General features: G+C 32.3%; 1 protein-coding gene across 1 annotated transcript; it reads right to left on the bottom strand.

The window, feature by feature from the left end:
* Positions 1–547: 547 nt before the first annotated feature.
* Positions 548–26,833, bottom strand: dy (transmembrane protein dusky). The gene is made up of 4 exons (XM_085207815.1): positions 26,655–26,833; positions 8,288–8,344; positions 2,873–3,095; positions 548–2,677 (listed from the first exon to the last, which is right to left on the bottom strand). The coding sequence occupies exons 2-4, from the start codon at positions 8,336–8,338 to the stop codon at positions 1,248–1,250; spliced, it is 1,704 nt and encodes a 567-aa protein (XP_085063941.1). The 5' UTR covers positions 8,339–8,344; positions 26,655–26,833; the 3' UTR covers positions 548–1,247.
* Between the last annotated feature and the right edge of the window lie 965 nt (positions 26,834–27,798).

Raw genomic sequence — 27,798 nt, 5'->3', positions numbered from 1 at the left:
AAATTCCTTCTATTAATATTTGACACGAGAAAACAATCGTACCTTCATTTAATTCTATTTATTATTCTACTTTTCTTTACATACTCGTAGTAGGTATTAGGGTAATATGTGTGCAAGTAATATTGCATACTCTATCCTAATAAAATAACCTTTATGAATATTATTTTTTGGGTGTTTAACAGTAAAAATATTTTCTGCCTAATACTATTAGAAATTAGTTATTTATTATAAACAGCTGCACGCTGTATCCCGCACACATTAGGGTAGGCAGAGAAAACCTAGTGTTAAGACACTCCGTTCCCCACTTTCTGTCGAATTCTGGAGACATTGCGTGTTGAGAGGTAGAACTCAACGCTGCGTTTTGATTCGACAGCAGAGCGAAGAAATAGAAATATAAACGTAAATAAATATTTCACTTCCTCGAGTGGGGATCGAACCCACAACCGTCGCGTTACAGTCACACCCTTGTGCCGCTGCGCCATGACGGCCTTAATTACGTTATTTGTTATATACTAGCTTAAATAGGGCAATTGAAATAAAATATACATTTATACTTATATTGTTTAGATATATTCAATGCTACATTTGTTCATGATGTTGTACATTATTCAATAAAATTAGTCAAGATTTTTTGTAATACAAAACTCACAATATTTTATAGAATCTTATAAATAAACAAAACAAAGAAAACACAATAAACTTTAAAAAGAAGAAGAGGTACTCAGGTGGTAAAATAAATAATAAATAAAAGCTAGTAAGTAGGTAATGACTATTACAAAAACTTAACTAAAATAAATAATATTAATACTAATGACAAGTTACTTTAAATTACGTCTAGCGGTTTACCTAAGTGGTGCAATACCACGTATAATAATATATTTTCCGTTGCCCCTACATCAGACGCGGCTTGATAAGAGGTAACAGAAGATTGTACTTAAGACATTTTAATACTACATTTGGGTCGGTCAAACATATTTCAGCTTTAATTTCCTGCTCATTCCACAAACTCTGTGAACTAAATAACAACTCAACTGAAGCCTCTCGATGGCGGTTTCGTGTTAAACTAACGTTATTATATTTCCGTTAAGTAATTACTTTTTTTATTGTCTCAGCATTTCATAATTAAAACTAAAGGATTTAAAATTTGTATCTAAATTATTTCAGCACATATAACATTGTATTGGCATGGTCGTACTTCAGTCTCATTACACTAATATGTACAAATTAAATTAAGAGAGTATTACTTGTTATGAGTAAAACCGACTTTTTGAAATAATATGCGGTCCTGCGGCAGGGTGTGGTATTGGTATCGTGCTGACTGCAGCAGTTTTCTTCTTAAGTTTTGAAATAGGTCGGAGTTTGAAAAATAGCACTGCTGATACAGCACAAGAGCATATTAAAGTGGCAAGCAAAGCACCTAGTGTTGCAGCAAAACCTGGAGTTGTCATGCAGACTAATCCAGGAGTAGGTACAATTTTAGGCACCAAATTTTCTTCGGAGGCATCTAAATTTAAATCGCCAGCGGACACCACACGAATAACTCTATTAACTCCTACTTCTTTTTCAGGTGACGTGGCTCTACGTTGCCTTCTAACTCGTCGTTCATCCCTCCTTATTTCTACACTGACCGGGTACGAATCGATTTGGGGAGGTCCATATTCAGCGTGAGGTGCTATTACATTTGGACCACCATCAGAACATTGATCTGGGCAATGATATCTGCAAATCTGTATTGTACATTGGAAGTGAACCTCCATAGAATCAGGGAATTTGAACGCTTGGAAGTGTGCATACGAAAGGACGGATGCAGATGCACCGAAGTTTTTGATCTTTGTGAATCTTGACATCAATTTTGGTCGTGTTACACAGCCTCGCCTATCGACTAATTGTATAGGAGCGCGTTGACCATCATGAGCCACACAATCACGTACTAACATATCGAATTTTGCATCGTCATCCTTAATGGCTAGTACCATTGTCATTGTTTGTCCAATTTTAACGAGTCCAGATACTTCTGATGCCCAAGGTCCTTTACCAACTTGAATTTGCATCCAGCAACCAACGTTATCTCCTGCGAAATCAGCTCGAACGACATCTAACATGTCTACGGGGAACGGACGGAATGTAACAGCTTTTTCGTACTGGTCATGCCACGTGCAACGTAATTTACGTGCTTGATCCCATACTTCTTGTACTTGTGGGTCATATTGAATAACTATTACATTTTCAAAATATGTACCAGCTGCAGCTACATCTCCTCTATATCTTGGATCTCCACTGCCAGCTGTACCACAGGCGTGAGCACCAATTTCGAATGAAGCTGATGTTCTTCCTAGATTAGGAGGTAAATGCACGCATTGATGGTTTGAATAGTGTCCCTTTGAGAAAACTATACCAAAGAACGGTTTGTCAAAGCTTAAAAAAACTCTCATAGCATTTTTTTCGCATTTCACATCGAGTGATAAAATCTTTGGCATATCTGGCGCTGGTGCAGGCCAAACATCTCCACTTGTGCTGAAAACTTTATCACTGGCTGAAGTTTGGGCATCGGCAGGAGGAGCTGGTGGTGGAGGTGGTCCACGAAATCCTGAATTTATGTCATTTTTGTGATGACTGGGTGGGCCGAGTGCAAAAGGTTTTGAGTGAATTTGGTGATGATTTGTAATCCTAGGCATACCTGAAATGTAATAAAAAAAATAATTGATTATTTTATTCTTGACATAAATAATCTTATCCGTAACTATGAAATATAAGTCAAGTAAGTTTTAGTAACATAAAATAACATTTACGATGATAAGAATCACATAATGGGATAAATAGCGTTTATATAAGTATCAAGTAAAAATTAAAAACAAAATCATTAATTAGTTACCTATCGGGTGGTGTGACTGATGGTGAGGCGGATTCTGTCGTCTATTATGGGGTGGTGGAACTGGCGGCGGTGGACCGTTATATGCGTGACTCGGTGTTTCCCTCTCAGAAGATTCCATGGCGAGCTGGTCACTGGAGGGCTCTGCCGCATTGTTTGAGTCTGGGCTGGAACCTCCGCCGCCTCCACCGCTTTCATTCGAAGTCTGTTCACTAAGGGTTCCACTCTGAAATTATTTAGAAATAAAAATAAAACACTGATTTAGAGAGAGAGAGAGAGAGAGAGAGAGATCTTTTTGAGTTCAGTTAAATTACTTTACTAATTACATTTATTTTATCTAGATGAACTTAAAATTGTTGTTATGGAGAAGCGCGTCTAGGACAAGCTAAAACTAACAAAATAGATGAAAACAAATATTTCTTTTATTTAAATCTCGACCTTAATAATAAATATATAACTTTTCATTCTACACCGTACATATATCTAAAATAAAACAATGAGAAAGATAACGAACTATCTTATTAAACTCGTATAATATTCTGACATGAAAATTATATATTTTTGTAGCACCTACAACTTTCACTGGTGCGCGTGGGCAATATTTTATGTGTTATTTAATTCGACACACTGACCGTTTTAAATATGTCTTGAAACCAGCATCGACTGAAGTTATGCGACAACATCCAAGCCATGTCTCATGTGAGACGAACAAATTGTGACTAGGTGACTCTTAAATTCCAATTCCTTGGCATGAATAAAATCATCATGTGAAAGTTGCCTTCTTCTGGTTCACATTTGATTTAAATCATCGTTCAATTGACCGCACTGCTCTAAGTATATATTAAACTAGATCCCACAAGTATACACTTTATATTAATTATTCTTATTTTCCTTTGACGTGTCAATTTTGAACAAACATTAATTGTTTTAATATCAGACTACTTAGAAGAACTTCAGTTGAGCCGATCGCCATTTCTCAATCAAAAAATTTATTACTTACTATCACTGAACCTAGAATTATCGAATCGTCATTGCTTTTATGGCTCTCATTTGTTTCGCCTCGGGCTCCAAAATTAGAAAGTATTGGTTCCGACTTAACCAAGAGGTATGGGGGCTTTTTATTTCCTCTATAAAGATTTATAAGTGAGTGTAAAGCTCTTTCGCGGCCTTCAGGCCAACTCTTGAGTCCAGCAATTATTTAAGATTGGAATCTGGATAAGCATGACTCAATTGTTCCTACGCATATTAAAGTTACGTAATTTTAAATTCAAAAGAGAAAGTCGTAACGAAAAAGAAATTACGCTATTCGACCGGACAGACGTTATTAAATAAATGATTCAGTGTTTGAGCGTCATGTAACATTGGTAAGATTGTTTAGTCTAGTATTATTTGTCTCCGATGAGTCGTTTTGCCTAACTGTTAGTTTTGCATGTTGTAATGGATTTTTTGCTACTCTTTGATGTCGATTTCTCACATAGATTATGATGTTCTAATTATTATTTTTTCTAATCTTACTTCAAATAATTTTCTTTATTAATAATTTTAAGTTATACATTTTATATCTAGAATATATAATTAAATTATAGAATCTTTTAATTGAAAGTATAATTTACAAGAACAAGAATATTAATATATTTTTTGTAATATTTTATAATAAAAAAAACTTTACTGCAAAAAGGTCAATTTGATGGGACAGCAAAGATATATGTCAGCGGAATTCAATGACGTCGTATAGCATTCATCAAGAGCTTACTTTAATCATGCAATGTTTAAATTAAATGAGAAAAGTTTCTACGTTACAGTACTTTATTGAGATTTATAAAAATAATATAAACGCTTCACGTTGTATCCCGCACACAGCAGGCAAGACAGAGAAAACCAAGTGTTAAGACACTCCATTACTATTAGGGTACTCTCAGCCTGTTCAGTGGCGGAACTCTACGCCACATTTTGCCTTGACACTATAGCGAAGAAATGGAAATATAAATTTAAATAAATATTTCATTTCTTCGAGTTGGGATCGAACCCACAACCAGTCGCGTTTACAATCACACTTTGTGCCCCTGCGCCACGAGTGACTTCAACTATAAAACAACTGATATTTATAATCACAATTATTACTAACTATACATTCCTACCGTTGAATATTTAAACAAATTATTACCGTAGCACCACATTTTGCTGGAGCGGAAAAATTAAAATCCATTTCCCCAAATCTACATCCTCTCATAGCTAAACCTCAATGCTGCCGTATAATACACAGTACGGTCGATAGATCTTTACCGTTTAGAAGTCAGGCTCTCTTAACTTTTCCGCATTATTTACTCTGGTAAGAAAATAATCAAAAGTAAAAAAAAATCCTAGAATCAAACCTATGCACCCATAAACAGCTTCATCAGCACACCATTCATCAGCGGTCACAACTCGTCGACCATACTGTAAATTTCTATATAAACACCTGTGCAAATCGCGTGTTTAGAGTCCAAGCAGATGGTAAGGTACGTGAGTGGAACAAGATCCGCTTACGAGGCGAGGAGTGGCGTCAAGTGCAGTGTGTCAGCGCGCGGTCGTTGCTCCCGCAGCCAGACCAATTTTACTTTCATTAAATACCGATTGCGTCGCTAATTCGTGACTTTCAGATGTTTGAGACAAATGCAAATATGTACGTATGTGTTTTAATATATGTATGTACATGTTAAATATTATACATTTAGTTCTAATATTATAAGGAAAGTTTTAGTTTTCTCTTTTCTCTCATTTTTATGTATTTATTGCATGTAGGGTAGACGGAAGAGAAAACCCAAAGTTGTGTTTTAGTAATTTCTCGTTTATACAATCATTTACTTCCCAATTATGATCCTCAAATTTATATTTTTTAGATTTTACTTATTTTTCATGGTATGTGTATATATGCACTGCAACGCTATATAACAATTACTTTCAACAACAGCAACTAAAACGTTTCCCGTGTAAAAAACCAATACGCTATGTTAAAGTGTAAAATGGTCAATTAAAATGGACACGACAATTTTGTTGAGCAGTCATTATTAAAGAAAATGTTTATATTAGATATATATTATAATAAAACAAAAATATATGAGGCCTTCGTGACCAGCGGTAGTGGGTTCGATCCCCACTCGAGGAAGTGAAATATTGATTTACTTTTATGTTTCCATGTCTTCGCTCTGATGTCGAGGCAAAGCGCGGCGCTGAGTTCTGCCACTCAACACGGGAAAGTGGGGAACGGAGTGTCTTAACACTAGGTTCCCTCTACCCTACTGTGTGTAGTATACAAAATGAAACGGATCATATCCTATTTGGGTTGAAAACCGTAAAAGATATAGTCGTATAACTTAATTTACTCAGCCCATTCTATACATGTGGTCTTAAATTCCTCCAAAGGGAAGTAAAAAAATTGAAAAACAGGGCAAAGAAAACTTGTAGGACAATACCTAGAAAGAGTAGCAGGATTTCAAGTTCAATGTGTGTCGTTGCTTTAGGTCGCGGTGTGACCGACCGCCGCGAAAGCTAGCTTTTACTCTTACAAGGCACCCATCTATTGTCATAAATTGGAATCGCCTTAACTTACTTTCCGCCAGTTTGTATTCCGGCAGTATAATTAAATAATTAACTATTTGTTTAGCCCTATGAAATTCTTATATTTTTTCTGATTAACATTCAACAGAATCATTAAAATATCGCAAACGTGCAGATCGTTACAATTGTCAATCAAGTTCATAAAAATACCAACTTAAAGAGGTAATATTGATACCAAAATAAAGAAAATTTTATTAAAAAATCATATACATATAATAATTTCACGCCATTTATACAAAATTAATATAAATTTAAATATATTTACCTACAATCCCTTAGCACATGTGTTGACAATTACTGAAATCAGTCCATTAGTTTTTACGTTTAACCATAAGTCTGTACTAAGAGTTGTTTACAAAGATACCATTTTTGTCCATAGTTTTTTACTCGACTTAGACTAAACAAGTAAATAGCTTACTTAAACGGAACTGGACAGTGGACATGTCCGTCAATGGGCAGTGGGTCAGTGCCCATATTTGGGGCTTTTACCCGATGACCGTATTAGATTCTATCTCGTTCTATTTCCTTGCGGAAAACGCCCAGTTGATGTGCTATTACGTATTAATATATATAAATTTGTTATGATTTTTTATTATTTATGTACAGCTCAATTATATCATTTTTAAAAATGTAATGTTTTTTCAATATATTATTTATTCTTATGATATTTTATTTATGTACATTCTATTATGTAGAATTACCACAGTTGTGTAATAAAAAAAACTTTATTTTTTTTAATAAATAATATAAATTTATTTTATTAGTGAAAAAACAAATTCTACAGTGCCAAAATAGCAGTCTATTGCTCTATTAACATACCAAACTAGGAACTATGACAATTAAAAATCATTAACTTTGAAGTACCGCCCATCGAGTTTTGCTATAGGTGTTAGTTATATTTTAAGCATTAATAATTTAGTTTTATACACTCCTTGTGAGAATGTGATATGAATTATGGGAATTAATTTAAAGTTTTTTTTTAATTTGTTAAGTCTTTGATAAAATTGATTGATGAAATGGTATTATCAACTACATTTTTTTGTAAATAAATACAGGCAGAATACTGTCGACACAGGTTTAAAAACAAATACTACTACTTGTAATGAAGTTATTAAATTTAATGTCAAAATGTGTTTATTTCTAACTCAGTCAGTCACTAACAATGTAACATTACACTCGTGAACAGCCTCTCGTGACCCCACATACATTTCAAACTTTAAACAAGAGAAAGTCTTCTGGTCTCACAGCACTCATAATATTTATAATGTTTTTTTTTGTATTAAGCAACTAATATTACTTTTAGTACCTTTTTAGTTCAATGTAATTGGTCTTTGGTTTTATTTTTCATAGTAGTCTTACAAGATAACATATCAAATATGCTTTGCATTGATATGGTCTACGATAACACATGGTTGTCAAGAAAGTATTTATTGACTCTCGCTTCAACCCCTTTCATCTTTAGGGGTCTTTAACCCCTAATTAAATTTTACGATTTAGGTAAAATAGATATAAGTAATAATTTGCCGTAATACTGCAATAGGTTTCATTGATAAAATAAGATACAACATACGACTGTCATCTATCTCTGTTAAAACAGAAGTACCAAACTATTTTCATATCTTAATTCATTCTCTATGCTTTTACAGTAACTATTTAATTATCGTACCAATAATACAAAAAAAAGAATATAATTAACCAAATTATACAATAACAATAAACACATCAGGTACTAGGTTGAACTCACACAGGATTTGAACCCGCTCCTCTTGGAAACTGTTCCAGTTTTCTAATTTAAAAATGTAAATAGAATAATATTCTCACCATATGTAAAACGAGTAGGATGACTACAGCCAGCCCGCGTCTCTGCCGCATCGTGAACTGTAAACAAAATACAAAATTTTACTCAAATACTCGTAGATGTTCAAAGTTTGAAAGTTCAAACATTTGACGGCATGTTAAAGGGAAAGTCCTAACATATCAAGTTTCCATATAACATATTTCTAAGTAACTTGAGAAAAACAAACTTTTGATGAATTTAATTAGTTATTTTATTTTCTTTATTTTTTCACCTTCATACTGTATTCCGTACAAAGCAGGATTTGGTGTTAAAACACTGCGTTCCCCACTTTCCGATGAATTCTAGGGGTATTCGGGGTTGCGTGGTGGAACTAACTCAACTCCGCGCTTTGCCTTACCAAAGCGATAAAATGAAAATAATACATTTTTCATTCCCCTGAGAGAGAATCGAACCAACAGGTTCGATTATCTAATCCAGATAACCTTTAGGGCAAACCGAAGCTTTTATAATTAGTACAATTTTCTCTTATACCTAGAGTCACTAAGTCATTTTCTTGTTAATTAACATTTAAAATATCTAAGGTAACTAAAGTAATTATTGAAACTTTGCACGGCTTAAGTTAGTATTGCTCTCTGTAATTATCTAGCCTTTGCTCTGTGCCTTTAAATATATTTATAAAATAAAATTAAATCAGCTTCACGCTGTATCCCGCACACAGTAGAGTAGGCAGAGGGAACCCAGTGTTAAAACACTCCGTTCCCCATATTCCGACGAAATTACGCTTTGTCTAGGCAAAGGCTTTGGTGTCTAGACACCAGAGCGAAGAAGTAAAAATATATTTACATTTTCTATTCTAAATAAATATTTCATTTCCTGAAATGTGAGTCGAACTCACAACCAGTCGCGTTGCAACTTTTGCCCCTGCGCCACTATAATAAACCAATTTTATAAAAAAAATACATTTCTCATATTGTTTATCTCCCAGTGATAAATGAAAGACAATGGCCCAAGCGGGTCTATTGTCATACTGTATCCACGTTACAAATTCTTTATAAATTATAATATTTTTTTTTACTTTTATTAATAAGAATAAGAAAAGTACTAGTTATTATCATTGTAACTTGAAAAGTTTCCACGAAATGAAATATAAATAAACGTTTTTAAATTAAACTTTAATATTCATTCAAAGTTTATAATTTAAATTCGTAGGAATGAATGATTTTTGTTTTCCGAGAGTGGTAGGCCGACAAATCGCGGTGTTGTGTTCCGCCACTCAACACGCAATATCTGAACCTAAAAAAATATTTAATATTTTCAGTTTAAAAAAGTTTTAACTCTCACATGAAATATGTTAGAAAATTGAGGTTAAAGGCGAAAAGGTTGCCGGCAAGTGGTTATCATACTGAGGCATTTCAAGAAATCCAAAAGGAAAAGCACCTTAGGTCATGTGCTAGTACATTCTCATACTGAAACTTAAATTATTGTGAAGTTTATATAAAATGAATCATTTTAATACAATAATTATTACGGTAAAGAAGTTGATAAATATCATTTTAATTTTTATCCACAATAAAAGTATTGACAGGTTTTGATAAAACTCAAACAATTATAAGTTTGATAATTTGGACTTTCTTTTGTTTTTCTTAATAATAATACATTCAATATTATTAAAACGAGCTACGAATAACCAAAACGGCTATTTAAATTAATTGGTAAGACCGTTGAAAGTAAATACGTACACGTATACAGACCTACCGAACGAAATTTAATCATTATATTGGGCGTTCCAGAAGACCAGCCGATGCAAGTGGGTCGTGGGACTGGGGGAAAGTACCGAATGCCATACTGCCGGAACTCTTTGAAGAACTTCAGTTTTTTATACGTTCCGTTGGTATGCATCGTGTTGTTCAATGGTGGTGGTAATTGAATTCAATCGTGATTAATTATCTTTTTTTTAAATAAGTAATATATGATTATGTAATATATTATAAGAGATCACTGTGAATCAGTTGTGGATGTTAGCGCAGTAGTTGGAAGTTCTATTTAAAAATTCAGATTCAATGTGCCGATTAGTCGGCGATTTGTTAGTAAGCCACTAATCGAATTCTGAAGGCATTACGTGTTGAGTGACGGGACTCAACGCCGCGTATTGCCTCGATACTGGAGCGAAGAAAATGGAAATATTAAATATTTATTTTCCTCGATTGGGAATCGAACTCACAACCTGTCGCATCTAGAGTCACACTTTGTGCTCCTACGCCACGACTGGTCTTAACAAAGGAATATTTATTATTCTATTAAAATCTTATAAGTCTATTATATATTATTTATAATTTTCTAAGTTGACGGTAAATATGATTCACTCAACTCATTCATGTTTAATATTAAACTTTTACTAAATTACTTTGTGATATAACGTAACTATGCAAATAACGTTTAAGTAAGCTATTTGTTTAATAGCTAATGTAATATTTAAAAATTAGGAGCTTTTACTTTTATATCCTCGAAGCTATATGTTTCACTTGTTGCGTAAAGTATTCTTATATTATGGTAATAATATAATAAACATTAATAATATCTTACATATAGAAAGTGTACATTACTTATAATAATTTAAAATTTAGATAATTGTAAATTAAAAAAAAAAACTTTAATTTTTTCAGCTTCAGTAACAGGAAAGGCAGAGAGGATGTAGCTAAGACACTCCGTTCGTCACATTCCGCTGCTAAAGGTATAGCTTGTTTAGTGATGAAACTTAACGCCGCGGTTTACTTGTTATTAGAGCGAAAAAATGAAAATATAGAGTATTTCATTCCCCCGATTGGGAATCGAATCCACAACCGCACGCTAGTGACTGTTGCACATGCTAGTCCTTTAGGAGTGGAAGACACTAATAAAAGACGATTTTTCGGAATTAAATAAAAACCAAAACCAAAGAAGTTAATGATTGCAACTTACATATGAAAGTAAAAAAATATTTTGACCTCATTTGAATATAGTAAACAATATAGGGAACGGAATTATCTTCTTGATGGGGAAGGAGTGTCTTAACACTAGCTTCCCAGGTTTCCTCTGCCTATCCTGCTATGTGCGGAATATGTGAAGCTAGAAAAAAAATATAGTAACCTATAATTTCATATACCTGCATTATCATTTGGTAATACGCGTGAAATAAATTTTGGCACGTTTTTATCTCAATGAAATAAACATATACCAGCTTACACCGACTCATTGACTGAAAATTTGAGAACAGCTATTATGATACGAAAATTATACACGATTGCTAATCTTGACAGTTATATACCCACAATTTTGATATCTACAATTTTATAATTTAAATCGTGTGATTTTAAACTCTTTCCTTTCACACTTAAAGTTCAATTTAGATCAATGAAATAATGATTAAACTTTTTTTTTACCTCACTGTGTAATATTGGCAAGAAGTGGCCAGTTAGAGCATTTTAAAGCTTCTCATGTATATAATAAAGCTTATTTTCCTTCTATAGATATGTCTGTCGGTCTTTCATTGAAGGTTTCCATAATTCTTGGAGCTGATTACTGATATTTTACAAGGTGTGAGTAAAGTGGCTTACGCCAATAAATGTTGTTTCGTGACATTTATTCGTAAGAAGACAAGAAATGTGTTGTGGAGCACATAACCACTCATTGAATTCATTTTGTATAAATTTTTGTGTCAGATAACAACTGTATATGGGTCATAATCAGAAAAAGTGTCCTTTTTGTGTCTTTTCTTGTCCCGCTACTTTGAAAGCGTTTTAAAAATACAATTTTAAGGATAATTTAAATATTTTGCCATTTACGATAAATTTATTTATTAACTTAAAGATTTTTGTAATATTTTAAATGTATTATGGCAAATAATAGTATTTGTTGTTAGTTGCAAAAAACCTTTCAAAATGCTTCCATACAATTTTTCGTGTCCCATTCACCACTTTACTTTTTAAGAATTGATTTGTTACGAATGTTTATGGTTTTATTTGATTTCAGATATGTTTATATTACTTTACTTTATGCATAATATTAAATAGAACTACTTTTATTGATACATTATTTAATAAACAATGTATATTAGTTAAGTAAATTTGTCCCAAAATATTGTCTTTTTGTTACTCAGGGCTAATAACGTACAATTAAATTATGAACGCAATTATTTTGGATGGTGTTTAATATTGTTTTTTGTTGTGGCACCATAATTCTAAAAGTCAATGCTATCGTAGCTACAACCAGTAGTGTACTCGCAGCAGTAGAGGGGTTCAAATGTTTTAGAGTGAATGCGTGAAATTACATCTCAGGGTTATAAACGGCTTTTATTTTGGTAAGTATTCTATAATTTCGTTTTCTTGTTTATGTTATTTGCTTCTTTTTACAAAATCTCAAAAAAGAACTTCAGTGCTTGCAGATGCAACACGTGGCTTATGAGCAAATATTTAAAAGGGTTAGAATTTCTCAGATTTCATTCTCAATTTCGTTATATTTCGTTACGTAACGAAATTGAGAAAATATGAAGCCTAGTTCACAATTACGGTACCAATGTTTTCTTATATATGTTTATAATAAAATTGTATCGAACCGGTGCTTGTATATGGAAGATATGTATATAAGAAAAAAAAAATTGCTGGTATATGAAAAAAACTATTAGTGACTTTTCATAAAGTAAAGTAACCAAAAATAATGATTTTTAAGTTTTTTGCTTGTTTGCTTGTTTGTCTGTGTTTGTGCACGCTAATCTCAGAAACAGCTGAACCGATTTAGTTAAAAATATTTTTTTATCCTGCCTGAAATTAGTTGTGATTTTGTGATTATTATTTTTTGATAAATATTTTTGTATTTTCAGTAAGCGTCATGGCTCCTATGTCAAGTGCTGAAACACAACAAAGATATAGAGAACGTCTTAAAAAGATCAATCCTATTAAATATGAAGATATGCGGAATAAACACTTACAAAGAATTAAACTTAATTCCAGTGATAACGACTCAAATTTTGATATATTTTTAAGTGGATTTAATTTTATCATTAACTTTGTGATCTCTAACTAGAAATATAAGTTTATTACGTTACTAAATAGCATTATTATATTGTTCATATTGTCAGTTTGTTATGTTTTCTTCTTACATTTATAATCTGTTAATTCAACGATTGAATCTTTAAAATTTTAATCTGTGTCTCATTAAATAAAAAAACAATATTTTATTTATATAATATCTTTATTTTGTTGTGTATAATGCCTTATGACATCAGTTTCGTAACAAACATTATCAGTGTTGTTACTTATCAGTTACGTTACGAATTCGAAAATGTCCACTTTTCTGATTATGACCCATATTTATTTTTTTGTCAATTGACGTCACACTTGTCACTTATTTAGAGGTATTAAGTCAGTACTGTACTTTGTCCAACTTGAGTTTTTTTCAAATTCGCTACGAAAGTTTAACTTAAATAGGGGAATACATACAAACAATCAAATAGACATTGTATATGTATTTTTGTTTTTGTAAATAAGCTAAATGTATGTTTGTATGCCTTAGAGGAAACTTTTAGTCTTTATACAAATGTTTCGGCTAGAGTAGAGTACTACTAGAGTACTACGTATGAATTCTTAAAGACTGACTAAATAGTCACAATATTTAAAGTTTCATTCTTTCTCGAGATGAAGATTCGTTCTAGATATAATGATTAGTTAAGTCCTATGTATTAAATAATTTTCATCATTTTGGTTTACCTACCTTTGTTCTTCAGATTTCGCACCTTTCAGTTATATTATGTGTTAGCGAAAGTTACTTTTGGACAACATTATTTTCAATACGGACAGAAAAGATAAACTATTTATAATCATTTTCTGAGAAGAGAATAGAATCCGTTATCGTTGCGTAAAATATATTAGACATTATAACTACACCATGATAGAGTGATAAATGCTTGTAAATTTTCTTCGCCCCTGACTTGCCTTTAAATTGATATAAGCTTAACTTAAAAGCTGTCGTGGACCGGTGGCCCACCGTATAATATAATCGCGACGATTGTGGGTTCGAATTATTGAATGATTTATAATTTTCACTTCTCTTTTTATTTTCTTGAAAAACAAACGTAGATATACATTTCAAAGGTAAATTCCCTTTACCCAGTCAAATCTAGACAGAACTCAGACGTATCGTTAGTTTTAATGGAGTACAATCGCCGTACCGCAATCGTCGGGGCGTTGAACCGCGTCGAGAGTAAGAGTGGAAGCGACTATGAAATATACCTACGAATAGATAACTTTGGAGCTTATTAAAGAGATTGACATATCAAATAATCTTATAAGGGAACTTAATATGTTATATATTGTCACCGATTTGTTTGTGCCACTGCCCCCTTAGGACAAAGAAGTTTAAAAGAAAGATTGGTATATCGATAATAAAGATAGATAAAACTGAAGAAAGATATTTGTCGTATTTTTAAGCTTAAGAAGAAGACTCCTGATCAACTAACTATTGATAAAAATATAAAAAATGTTATAGAAATTTAATTTAAAAATAACATCAATTGAATTCTTAATGCCATTGCTTTAATCCATTTTATTATAACAAAAAAATGGCTTATAGAATTTAAAAAGGCCAATTAAATATACGATAATAATCTGACATATTGTAAGAGCAAACAAAACACTCTTAAACGAAAGCGTTCGTGTTTACACTTTCACCGTCCAAAGATGTAAAGAGGACCCGTACCCGTGTGTTCCATCTCGTATTTCATCATATGAGGAAGGGAGACGGGAATACCTTACGACATTTTGACAGATCAAGACATAAAAAATGACATGTGTAGGTCAGTGCTCCCTCCATTTTTACTATAATCTGTGTGTGTTAAACTACAGATTAAATAAATATATTTAATTAGTTGTCAATCAAATATTGAAATAAACGAAAACGTTTTTGACACTTGTGTAGTTATGAATGAAAGTTATATTTAGGTACAACACTAATTATGTAATTATTTCGTAGCTTTCCAACAATTTTGACAATTTTTATCGAAATTGAAATTTTAATTCAATTTTAATAATTCCTATACTCAAATAATATGAACGGAAATAAATTTGATTGAGTTCATTACACTTTCTAGGATATGAATATTTTTTTGTAATAATAATTTATGAATTAAAACATAAAAAAAACTTACCATGTGTTTGATTTAACCATAAACGATGTTATTACTTTAACAATTGACATCCAATTATAATTTACTTTATATTTTTATATAAAACCTTTATGTATCGATAACCACTTTAAATATATTTCAGCTGAGTAGAAATCGAACCCGTAGCCATACATTTACCACAATGACCCTTATAGAAAACTTGTATTATATTTCTTTTACTACTTTTATTTTCGAATAAAGAAAAGAAAACAGATCATGCTTCATGTATGGAATTTGTAACATTCTCATATGATATTCTTCCCATGGAATCATAGGAAACCGACAGTTATAACATTAATTAGTTAAACAATGCCTTGAGAACCCGTTGCGTTGTAAACCTAAAGACCAACTAACACACATACTGTGCCATCTACACTGGTATAAGTCACATGGTATATTACGAGTATATACGATATATGAATATTAGTACTGATATTTCATATTATTAAACTGAGAGTAACTCCATCACTTATACGTATTTTGATGGAGTTCAAAGTGCGGTGTTGAGTTACGTCACTCAACACACATTCATCCGGCGAAAATTAGACTCCCTGCCTGTCCTGCAATAGGCGTGAAACTGAAAAATTATTACGTAAGACTATTTTTCTTTTTTTTTTGCTTTTTCATTTTTCTCGCATTTATATGCGATAGGTGGTAGAAACTTAAGGTTACCAATTAAATTGCACCGTTATTGTCTCTGTAGAGTGTTAATTTTCATAATAGTATTTAATTATTATTTTATAATATTCGTCCCATAAACACAATGATAATAAATAATGAACTAAACGGAGAAAATTGGTTGTCTTGACGCTTCATTCTCCACTTTTCGCTCAAATTAGAAACACTACTTTGGGGAGTGTATGGCGCAACTATAATTTAAAATCATTATTAGATAATATCAAGGTATATCACTATTTCTAAGAGTTCAGAGCTAGCATTCTTAATTACAAGATAATTCCCACAGGATTATGCTAAACGCATACCTGTCAAATTTTATACGTAACAAAATAAATCACTCTTTCAATCAACTCGGAGAACGGCGAGAGTGGTCAAAAAACGAAAGTAGAATCGATCTAAAATCGGTACCGCCGAAACATCGGATTGTGGTCAGTCGGTCGGTAACTTTCACCGGCTAATTAGTGATACGAGTATCGATGTTTTACTCGAATGTCGATATCGATGTTTATAAGTGTTTATTAAGTAAGATATTTATAAGGAATCGGAAGTACCACCCTTCGCGTGGGTGTCCTTAGACTGGTTTAATGTTATGATTAGTAAAACGATAGGTTGTAGGTTCGATACCCACTTGAGAAAATTTAATATTTAATATTTTCATTTTCGCTCTAGCTCTCACTGGCTCATTTTCATTTTGACTCAGAAATTGGCGGAAAATTGAGAACGAAAGTGTTTTAATGGGAACGGACTATTGTAACACTAGGTTCCAATTGTAATACTTACCCTGCTACCTTGCCTACTGTGCTATATGCGGGATACATACAGCTTGAAGCTATTAAAAAACTAGCTAATTAAGCTAAACTACCTTTAATTTGACCAAGTATGACTGGAATACGTAATATCTCAATGTTAAATACAAAATTGATACTATACAATTATAATTCAAATTAAAATAAAAATTTTCCTTATCTTCAAATATATACATATATAATTGTAAAAAAATATATAATTTATATTATCGATACTAAGCTATGTTGTAATTCGTTAAGAGCGACGGTTACGCGTTCAAATAGATTGGGCGGGCGGACAGCCTCGCGTTACATGACATGTACATATTCGAATTTTAATTAGCTTTATCTTATTTCAATCATATTTGTTATAATAAGTACTAATGTCAGTGCTCGAATATCTTCTAAGAAATATTTTTTGGAGGCCAGTCATGGCGTAGGGGGGTCACGCGACTGGTTCTGGGTTTGAGTCCCACTCGAGGTAACTAAATATGTAATATTTTCATTCCTTTGTTCTGGTGTTGAGGTAAAGTGCGGTGTTGACTTCCGATATTTAACATGCAATACCTCCAGAATTTCTCTATGTCTACCCTGCTGTGTGTGGAATACAGCTTGAAGTTGTATAGAGGAATCTTTTTTCTCATTATATTTACATATTTATATTGTATGTGTTGTACATTATTTCTTTATTCATTTCTCCATTTTTTTGAGACAAATAACAATCATGGGAATCATGTTGAGACATTTTATTCACGAATTTATTTACTTTTTATAGTTTTTGGTACAACTTCGTAAGTACGGCTTCTCATTAAATTTAAAGCTACTTCCTAAATTGATTTATAAAAAAATATATTACTTAACTAAAAATTATTAAAAATTATATTTATAGTATAATGAAAAATGTACCTTTCCTTAAATTCATTACTCGTTAAAAGTAGTGAATTTTAATAACGTGTTAAGACACTTTTCCTGCGAATTCTGGAGACATTGCGTGTTGAGTGGAAGAAATTCAAATACCTATTAAATAACCTAACCTTACCTTTTCTAATTTGTGTTTATAAAAAACTCAAATCTAATGAACAAAAGTGAAATGAATCAAACAATTATATATATAAAGAAACTACACAATTAAACTCCACAATTAACTATGAATCTATAAAACGCGTGCGAACGCTATCTTACAAGATTCTCATTCAAATTTCACCTGTTGAATTGGGAGAAAAAAGTTTCGAAGCTGTGTGAAATATGTCCATACATTGTACCTACTGTGGGCATACAAAAGGAGATTTGTATTTGCCAATTAGATATTTCAATACTTTCGCTGGGTTATACAAAAAGATTTATTTAACCGAAAATTACTTTTTTTATAAATGTAAATATTGGACAGTGACTTTTTTTATATTATAATGTTATTTATAATTGAGTTTTATACGTATTTGGTAAATTTCAATAGATTGAAAGTTGTTTATAATTTTTTTTCTACTATAAATGGTAATTATTTGATATTTACTTTGGTATAAAAAGTGAATAACTTGTCTCGTTGTTTCACTTATAATCGTAATTTATATAAAATATATTTTACTTAAAATATATTTCCTGGAATATTATTTACAAAAATAAATAAAATCAGTCGAAATGAAAAATATTAACTACGAAATTAACAAATGATAGTTTAAAAACACTGTAACTGTGTGACTGTAAACGCCGCAGGTAGTGGGTTCGATTCCCACTCGAGGAATTGCAAAAGGTATTATTTTCATTTCCTCACCATGATAACGAAGTGCCTCTAGAATTCGGAAGTAAAAAACGGACTTAATTTATAGGAAGTGTCTAAATACTAGATACGCAGGTTTATGCGTGATGTTGAAAAAAAAATCATTGTATTTTACTATGCACGAATTAAAAGTATAAATTAAAATTTAAAACTTATAGAATAAAAGATCGATGTAGTTTTAAACATGTGAAATGGCCCTCGCTATGGTGTTTAAGAAAGCTGTCTTACGTGTACTTGTTTAATATGAAAGGTAATGTCCACTTGAAAACAAGCATCAACCTCTAGATACCCTATATTTTACTATACGTAACATTAATAGTGTATTACAGAATTGTTGTAATATAAAACTGATATTATATTACGGTAATTGAGTAAAGTTAGAAAAATGTTAAGATAGTTTATTTAAGAGACTCCGGTGCTCATTCAAATACCTTTGTTATCCTCGAGTGGCGGAACTTAACGCTGCCCTTTGCCTGGTTACTAGAGAGAAGAAATGGGAGTATTAAATATTTCATTCGCGACGTGGGAATCGAACCCACAACCGACACGCTTACAGTCGCACGAATTACGGCCTAGTTAATTATTAATATTTTATTCATTTCTAATTAATACTTATTCTAACAGGCCTTTGCTACGGAGTATTTCTGAATACATAGAACGCTTACCGGCTCAGAAGGCAATTCTGCTAAAAATAAACGGCAAGAAACTCTTAACAGCTTCCTTTCAATATATCTTTATATTCAAGATATTATATTTTCAATAAAAAAACTATAATTTTATTTTTATTTTATTGAGCCTTTTTGAAGTCGGTTAAAAAGTAACTGGTCCAAAAGTAAACAACACATAACCACAAACAAGCTGTAGATGCGTGAAGAAATTTTTTTTTTTGCCGCCTATACGTACTGCATACGGGAAATCCCCTTAGCTATATCGATTAAAACACGCTTGGGCCAAGGTCGATGAGGGTAGCTATTCAGGTCGCTCCGAGCTGACCTGCCGCGCTATTTATACGAAGGATGTGCCTGGATGCGTAAATGTCAAGGCTTTAGATATATTAGCATAAAGATTTTTTTTAAAAGGAAAATACGATTAGAGATAAAAGAAATAGTGATAAAAGAGGAAGAGAAGAACATTACATGGTAAAATAAGTTTTGCTAGTAAAGGCGGGCCAATAGTGGCGTAGCGGAATAAAGTCTATTTGTGAATATAACGGTTGTGGGTTCGATTACACTCGTTTGAAAGAGCAATTTTCAATTATTCCTCTAATAAGGCAAAGAGCGGCGTTGAGATCCGCCATTCGAAACGTAATGTCGTGAACGTGAACACAGCGTGAACCTAAAATTGAACTTTACTATTGAAAAAGCTTAAATCAATGAATGTAATGTAATTTAGTGTAGTATGTAATGTAATTTTGCAAAGACAACAACAAAGTAATGGGAATTTTTCGAAACGGATCTGATATGTTTTTTTAACATATTACACATTCTATATACAAATATGTACATAAATATGAAATTAAAAAATCAAATTTCTTCAATTAATAAAAAATATATATATTCTGTTTACTTCTCCTCATTAACCATATTTCTAAGTCAAGTATGTAAGTAATTAAAAAAAAAATTAACAACAAGACAACACTTGACACAAATGTCGATTCGATTGAAATCTTCCACTCCATTTGTCACGACTGACAACATAGTTTATTGCTATCGATTGATTGGTTTTAGGTCGCCCGCAGACTAGTGTTGATATATATTTAAATTCATTTTTTTTTCAGCTTCATCCTGTATCCCGTCCGTAGTAGGTTAGGCAGAGGGAACCTGGGAACCCAGTGTTAAGACACTTCGTTCCCGTTCTTGGTTTTTTTTTAATATTCTGTGTATGGTGTTCTGATTGATTCGCCTATTAATTGGACACATTAATATTGCCAATAATATATATAGTTTTTTTTTATTTTTTCGCTGTATCCCGCACATAAGAAGGAAGCAGAGGGAATCCTAGTATTAAGACGCTCCCCCCTTCTGCTGAATGTTTGTCTTGCATTTCGTGTTGAGTGGCGGAATTGAACGCCGCAATTTGATTGATTTTATATTATTTTATATATTTACTGTGACCCGCCTTATATTCGTATTTCTTTACACCTTTCTTCTACCGCCGCGGGGGATGAGCAGTCAATCGGATATCTTAATTCGAAATGTATTGATTTTTTATTGTAACAGATTTCAAATCGCTTTACGGCTTTTTTTTAGTATTAAAGTTTTGAGGGAAAATTTAGTTGAAATTAAGTTCATGTTAGTTAACTGTGTCTAGTTGTGATTCTTGTTTCGAAGCTTAGTTAAGATAATAATTCTGTTTAAAATGAAAGAATTTGGATTAGGATTCTGAACATATAGAGAGGTTAGTTTATAAAACTCTTGAAAAGCACAAAGATAAAGAAAATGAAAAAAGATAGATAGATAGATAGAAAACAATACATATAATTATATAATAATATAGTGAATTCAAATATAATTAATTTAAGCAAATTATTGGTCTTTTGTATAAAAAGAATTTACTTAACGACCGAATAAATTAAACTACTTGTCACATACGAGTTTTCATGGCCGTACAGTCGTACACTTCTCAAGCAAATTGTTTAAACAGATGTCACAAATAAATGGCTCTCATAAACAGTGATTAGTAGTTAAGTGCAGTTTTTGTTTGATATCAATTTAGTAGTATTCTATTAACATATTCTATTAACACCAATATTATGTGTCGCGTCTGCCTCAACTTTCTCTACCGGCTTTACTTCGTTGGATGTTATGATGTTTTTTTAAAGTTGAATTTTGCTATAACAATACTTGTTTTTGTTAGATTCATTGATAAGATTTATTGTTGATGTTCATTTATCAATGGTTAATTGTAAATGTTTAGTATGAGGAAAAAATGGGCAAATAATTTAAAACTGTACTAAAGAAATTATTTTTTACTTAATAGTATATTGAAATGTATCAATTTATTTATCATTACAGATATTTCATATTATAGTTATGTAATTTTACGCATGTAAAATATAAGCAACTGCTAAGTACCGATGTTAAAATAGCTTAAAGTCAGAATTAATATCACAACAGTATAAGAAAACACGTAGAACTTTTTTAGAACAGCATAATTATTTATTTAAGAGTTGCCACTCATTACACAATATCTCCATAATTCGGTGCTGAGAAGTTAAGAAAACTTACGTTTTTAGACTTTAACGCCGCAAAATACATCAAAAGAGATCCAGTGATCCATATAATTAGACATATAAATAACCTTAAACGTAGAAAGCCCTACAAAAACCCTGACATCGGCCGGAGATGAGTTTCTCCTATTAACGTAACGATTAAACAGCTATTAGCCGAATGCCGACGCATGACGCACATTTCCTGTTTACTTGACTGATAGTGCGCTTTAAAGGAAAAATGCTTAGAACGGAGTGTTTTAACACTGGATTAGATCTAGCTTTGGTAAATTTGTGAAGAATTTCACTTTGTAATATTGAATTGATATTTTTAATAAAATATTATGATGAGAATCCTATTCCTAGAAGCAAAGTTAATGAAGTTAGTAAAACATTTTGGTATATTATTATTGTTTTGTTTATTTCAAATTTGTTTTTATAATGTAATTAATTAATTCAAATTTGAAAGGAATATTAAATATTAATATAAAACTATGCCACCAACACGCGTTATCTCGTACTGAAGAAGGCGGAGAAAATGAAGAAAAGTATGAAATATTAGGTAACCTAGGTAGCCTGCAAAGAACCTGCCCTAAATCCCAAATAAAAAATCCCAACATTATAAAAATATATATGACGTTTCCGGAACAACAGGCCAAACGAATCGATAATTCGAACTTAATTGACCAATATTTATTCAATTCGAGTTTGATAAGCGAGAAATTGTAGCTTTGCCTTTAATCGATACAAACGAACCGACGAGGCAGTTAGGGTGTATTGACAGAACGAAGCTTTTTTAGAGAGCTTTTTTTTAAAGCTTTTTTTCCTTATAATTTTATTAGATTTAGCCTATTTTCTTAGCTTTTTAGATTTTATTTATGTACGTATAATTTTTACTTATTATATTTAAAAAATACTTAATGACGCCAGTTCGGTTCTCTCTAGGGAAAATGAAGGGTAACGCGGCGATGAGTTTAGCCACACAACATGTCTAAAGAATTCAGGCGGAAGTGGGGAACGGAAGTGTCTTAGTGGGAACAGAGTGTTTTAAAACTATGTTAACCTAGAAAGGTTTCCCCTTGCGGGATACAGCGTGAAGATAAAAAAATGTTCATTAAGAGAAGTGATCAGAAGACTAAAAAAATGATAACTCATTCATCGGCTTAGGCATTATTATTTTCAAGAGGCGCTGGCCCAGATCCCGATTTGTTAAAATTTTTATACGTTTTCTAAAAATATATTTTTCGTTCTCAAAGGTATAATAATAATTTTAAAATGTTAAAAATTATACTAGGCTAGTATATTATATAGGTTCTTGCCTATTTATTATCTAACAAATATGAGAAACGAGCTATGGTTGACATGTCGTTCCTCAAATCATCGCACGTGCTTAATTTCAACTTTTAATGTCTAGTTTAGTTTCGGTGAATTATACATTTAGAAAAATTTAAATTAACATTATTAATGTGTAATTCTGACGTGTGCCTATAATAGCCAAGTTATGAGATCAATCCCCCCGATCAAAAATTATTTTTCATATCGCGCGCTTTGTGCAATGTCTCTAGAATTTAGCGGAAAATGGGGAACGAAGTGTCTTAACACTTAGTTCCCTCTACTTACCCTGCTCTGTGCGGGATACAACGGGAAGCTGATATTAACTTTTTGTACGTGATTCATGATTGATACATATACGTGTGTCCTGATTATAAGGACTAGTTTGTGTGGACCAGTTCCAGTGGCGCTCCACACGCCATACCTTCGTCAAACACACATTGCTCGAGAATGATCTAGCCAGCTTTCTATATCATAAATAATAATATATAGAATTTTCCGATTGAAACTGATAGGAATAGGGTTCAAAAGTGAAACATGATTACAATTCTTATGGTATCCTTTTGGTTTCAAAAATAATAAAAAAAAAACAGCTTCCCTGTTTACTCCGCATAAAATCAGCAAACCTAGTGTCGAGACACTACGTTTCTCGCCCAGACTCGTGACATTATATAATGTAACAACATTACTTTGTTTACCCCACCGGATTAGGAGAATCAAATACCAACGAACCCATAAATTAAATCCTATCTTCTAATTTAAAACTTAATCTATTCATTTTAATCAACTCTTTAAACAAAAACTTCAAACATTTTAAACAAAAAATAATTGAAAATTGTATTCAGATCACATTCACATTAAGTAAGTCGATAATGAAACTGTAATTGTTATGAAAGTTATATAATAAAACAATGAATGGCTGTGCCATAATGAATGGATACGTATTTGGTGGTTGCTCTTTTATGTTTTACTTTTGTTTTTTTAATTATTTTTAGTTTCACGCTTTATCCCGGTTATAACAAGGTGGGCGGAGAGAACCCAGTGTCAGGACACTCGGTTCTTCACTTTCTGTCCGAATTTAACAGGTTGCATTATGTAGCGGAACTTAACGCTGTACTTTCTCATATCGCATTAAGATTTTATTTGTATTTTTTTTGTAGCTTATCGCTATATCCCACACATAGCTGGGTAGGCAGAGGGAACCTAGTAACCTGTTACACTTCGGTTCCATTAAGATACTTCCGGCTTTCCGCCGAATTCTTCGGCTCGAGTTGAGTGGCAGAACTCAACGCCGTGCTTGCCTCATTACGCGAGCGAAGAAATGAAAATATAGAATTGAATATTTTATTCTCCCGAGTAGGAATCGAACTCACAATGGTTGTGTTTATAGTCCAAGCTTGTGATCATTGGCCTTGCAGACCTCTTATAAAGATTTAAAACTAATTTAAAAAATGACCTGGTAAATAAGATTCAGCTACCATTTTTTCAATTTGTTATATTATAAAAAGACAAGATCTTAAAAATAGTTTATCTCTTTTAAGTTTTTGTGTGTATTTTTAATTAAAATAATTATTTTTTACATAAATATTAGTTTTTGTACGAAAAACGACAGTTTTTTTTATTTAGAACATTAAATTGTTTTAGCCATAGAGAAATCTAATTTGTAAGTAAAATCAACACGAGGTCGTCAAATTCGGGTTTATAGTGGTTTACATTAACAACTTTCACTCAAGTTCGCCGTCTATAGCTTAAACAAAATATATGTGAATTGATTGTGAGTTCGACAAGATAAAATAAAATATATGTGATTGTGGGTTCGATTCCTTCTCGGGGGAATAAAATATTAATTATTCATTCTGGTAGCGATTTAAAGCGTAATGCCTCAACAATTCGGTGAAAAGAGGGGAAGCGCCTTAATGAGAACGAAGTGTTTTTATTAGGTTCCCAGGTTCCCTTTGCCTACTCCGCGTGTTACAGCGTAATGCTATTAAAATATAATTTAAAATTTATTGTGTGTTGTATGACTAATATAATGATTTGAATAGCATAATTAACTTAATTACATTATTGCTCGTATTTACATTTTGCGTTTTACGTTTCTTATCGTTTTCTTCTGCTATTTGAAATATGCACTTATGCTCAGATCATATTTAATTATTATATTTTCCGCTACTATATAAATACACGATAAAATGGTTATTTCTGAAAAAAAAAAAAAACAGAACTAGTTTGTCTTCTTTTTTTTTAATAAATTGTAATTAAGATAGACGTTTGGTATTCATTACATACATTAGTCTACAAAGGTGATTGTAACGTGGGAATGTAGACAATAAAAGCGGTAACTCACCGAGTAAATACCGTCGTAAAATCAAACTACTACATACATTCATAATTGAACACAAAGTCGTTTAACGGAAACTTTGATGAAAGAATGAGCTTTTGGCTATAGTTATATGTCTAAATATTTTTGGGTTAACGAGACATTAATCAAATCATCTTAAATTTGATAATACATAGTTTATTTTTTAAATGCGACATTTCAAAATAATATTTTTGTTGATTGTGACATATCATTCCTTCTATTATCTATATATAACATAATATGCTCAAATTATCATACAAATCAGCCATTTTTTTTGTAAAAAAACATACTGAAACTTAAATTATACTTATTTTTTTATAATTCTGTATTTGTACAATTATAATTTATAGCGGCCAAGCGCAACAAAACGAACCTAATGTCAAGGCTGAGTGCGCTCGAGTCAGTGTCAATGTCATTTCTCGGTTTGTTTACTATAGCGCGTGCGGCAACCGTTGCGCACGCGCAGTAGTCGCGTGCTATGATCTAAATACTTATGTTAGATATAGTATTATATATCTAGGGTTAGATTTTTTGGGCTTAGTGTTAAGACACTCCTCCGTCCTCCACGTCCTCCAAACAAAATATATATGTTAACAGTTGATATATGTTTTAGATTTGATAAACTTTAGATGATATAATAAATATTTATCGTACTAATACATAGCACTTTATATAATATTCAAAAATATTGAAACAAAAAAAAATATAGCTTGCCTCCAATACATTACATATATTTAAAACAAAATAACTAAACGAGAAAATTAAAATTATACAAAAAAATTGCCAGAAAGAAAAAGTTTTCCCTAATTATGTAAACATATACAATATGAACTCATATAATTCATCATGCAACACTACACGAGTACTCTCGACCTACAAATCTGGACATCTCTACTGAATATTAAAATAATGCCTCGGTCTCACTGCAATTTGTCTGCCAAAACAATTTATCATATGTCTCTTTGATTGATGGATTGGATCGAGATGTTGAAATTTTCTCACTCTCCACTAAAACACTATTAAAAATTAAGAAAAAAAATCCAAAAAATAACATACCGTAGCGTCTTCCAAATTCAAATGAACACACACAAGGTCACACACAGAAAATACTGTTCCGAAAAACCGTAAAAATATCGTAAATTAAAAGCACGTGCTATCACGCTAGCTATATATATGTATATAATAAGGAAGGCGGCGGTGCGCGCGCGCCGGCCAGAGAGTGACAAGTGGTTCTTGCGCAGGTGCCAGCCTCCCTCTAACAAGGTCGGGCCCCCTCTCTACACCCATTTCACCTGGAGAAAGTCCACCTACATACATACCAAATTTTCGAACTGATTGAGTCGAAATTAAAGGCCGTGTGATGAATGAAGCTAGGGTCAACGTTGAAGGTTACGCAAGTTCAGCTTTATCTGGTATCTGGCGAAAACATTTCGTATTTACTACTCGACAGTGTGGTCGGCTGTAGTGCAATAAGTTAATTTGTATCTTTATATCTCACTTGGAAATTGACGCGGAATAATTTAAGATCAGCTTCACGCTGTATCCCGCACACAGCAGGATAGGCAGAGGGAACTTAGTGTTAAGATACACCGTTACCTGCTTTCCGCCGAATTCTGGGGGCATTGAGTGCTGAGTGGCGTAACTCAACGTCGCGCTTTGTTTCGACACTGTAGCAAAGAAATGGAAATATACATTTAAATAAATATTTCATATCCTCGAGTGGGGAACGAACCCACAATCAGTCGCGTTTACAGTCATGACTGACCTCAAGGGTATGAAATATGAATATATTTACTCGTACAACTGTAATGCAATAAGTTAATTTGTATCTTTATCTCTCACTTGGAAATTGAAGTGGAATAATTTAAGAGGATCGTTGGAATACTGGTAACTATTACCTATATTTGATTAATGTATTTAGAAGAGAGGTAATTTTTAATGAATTAATATTTGATATTTAGCTAACGTAGTTTTTAAATTTGTAGAGCGATCTTAAATAGGCGATAGCGATCTTTATGAAGCTCACGCTGTATCCCGCATAAAACAGGACCTAGGAACCTAGTTCAGACACTCCGTTCCCCTCGTTCGTAATGGGTTCGTTCGGGTTGACGTGTTAAGTGGCGGAACCTCACACCCAGGCCTTTGGTACCAGAACGGAGAAATGGAAATAGGAAATATGAATAAATAATAATTCAACCCT

This window comes from Heliconius melpomene, chromosome 3 (genome assembly GCF_056956725.1).
Source record: "Heliconius melpomene rosina isolate 202511_hmr_F chromosome 3, ASM5695672v1, whole genome shotgun sequence".
Taxonomy (NCBI): domain Eukaryota; kingdom Metazoa; phylum Arthropoda; class Insecta; order Lepidoptera; family Nymphalidae; genus Heliconius; species Heliconius melpomene.
This window is presented reverse-complemented; position numbering and strand designations above follow the sequence as displayed.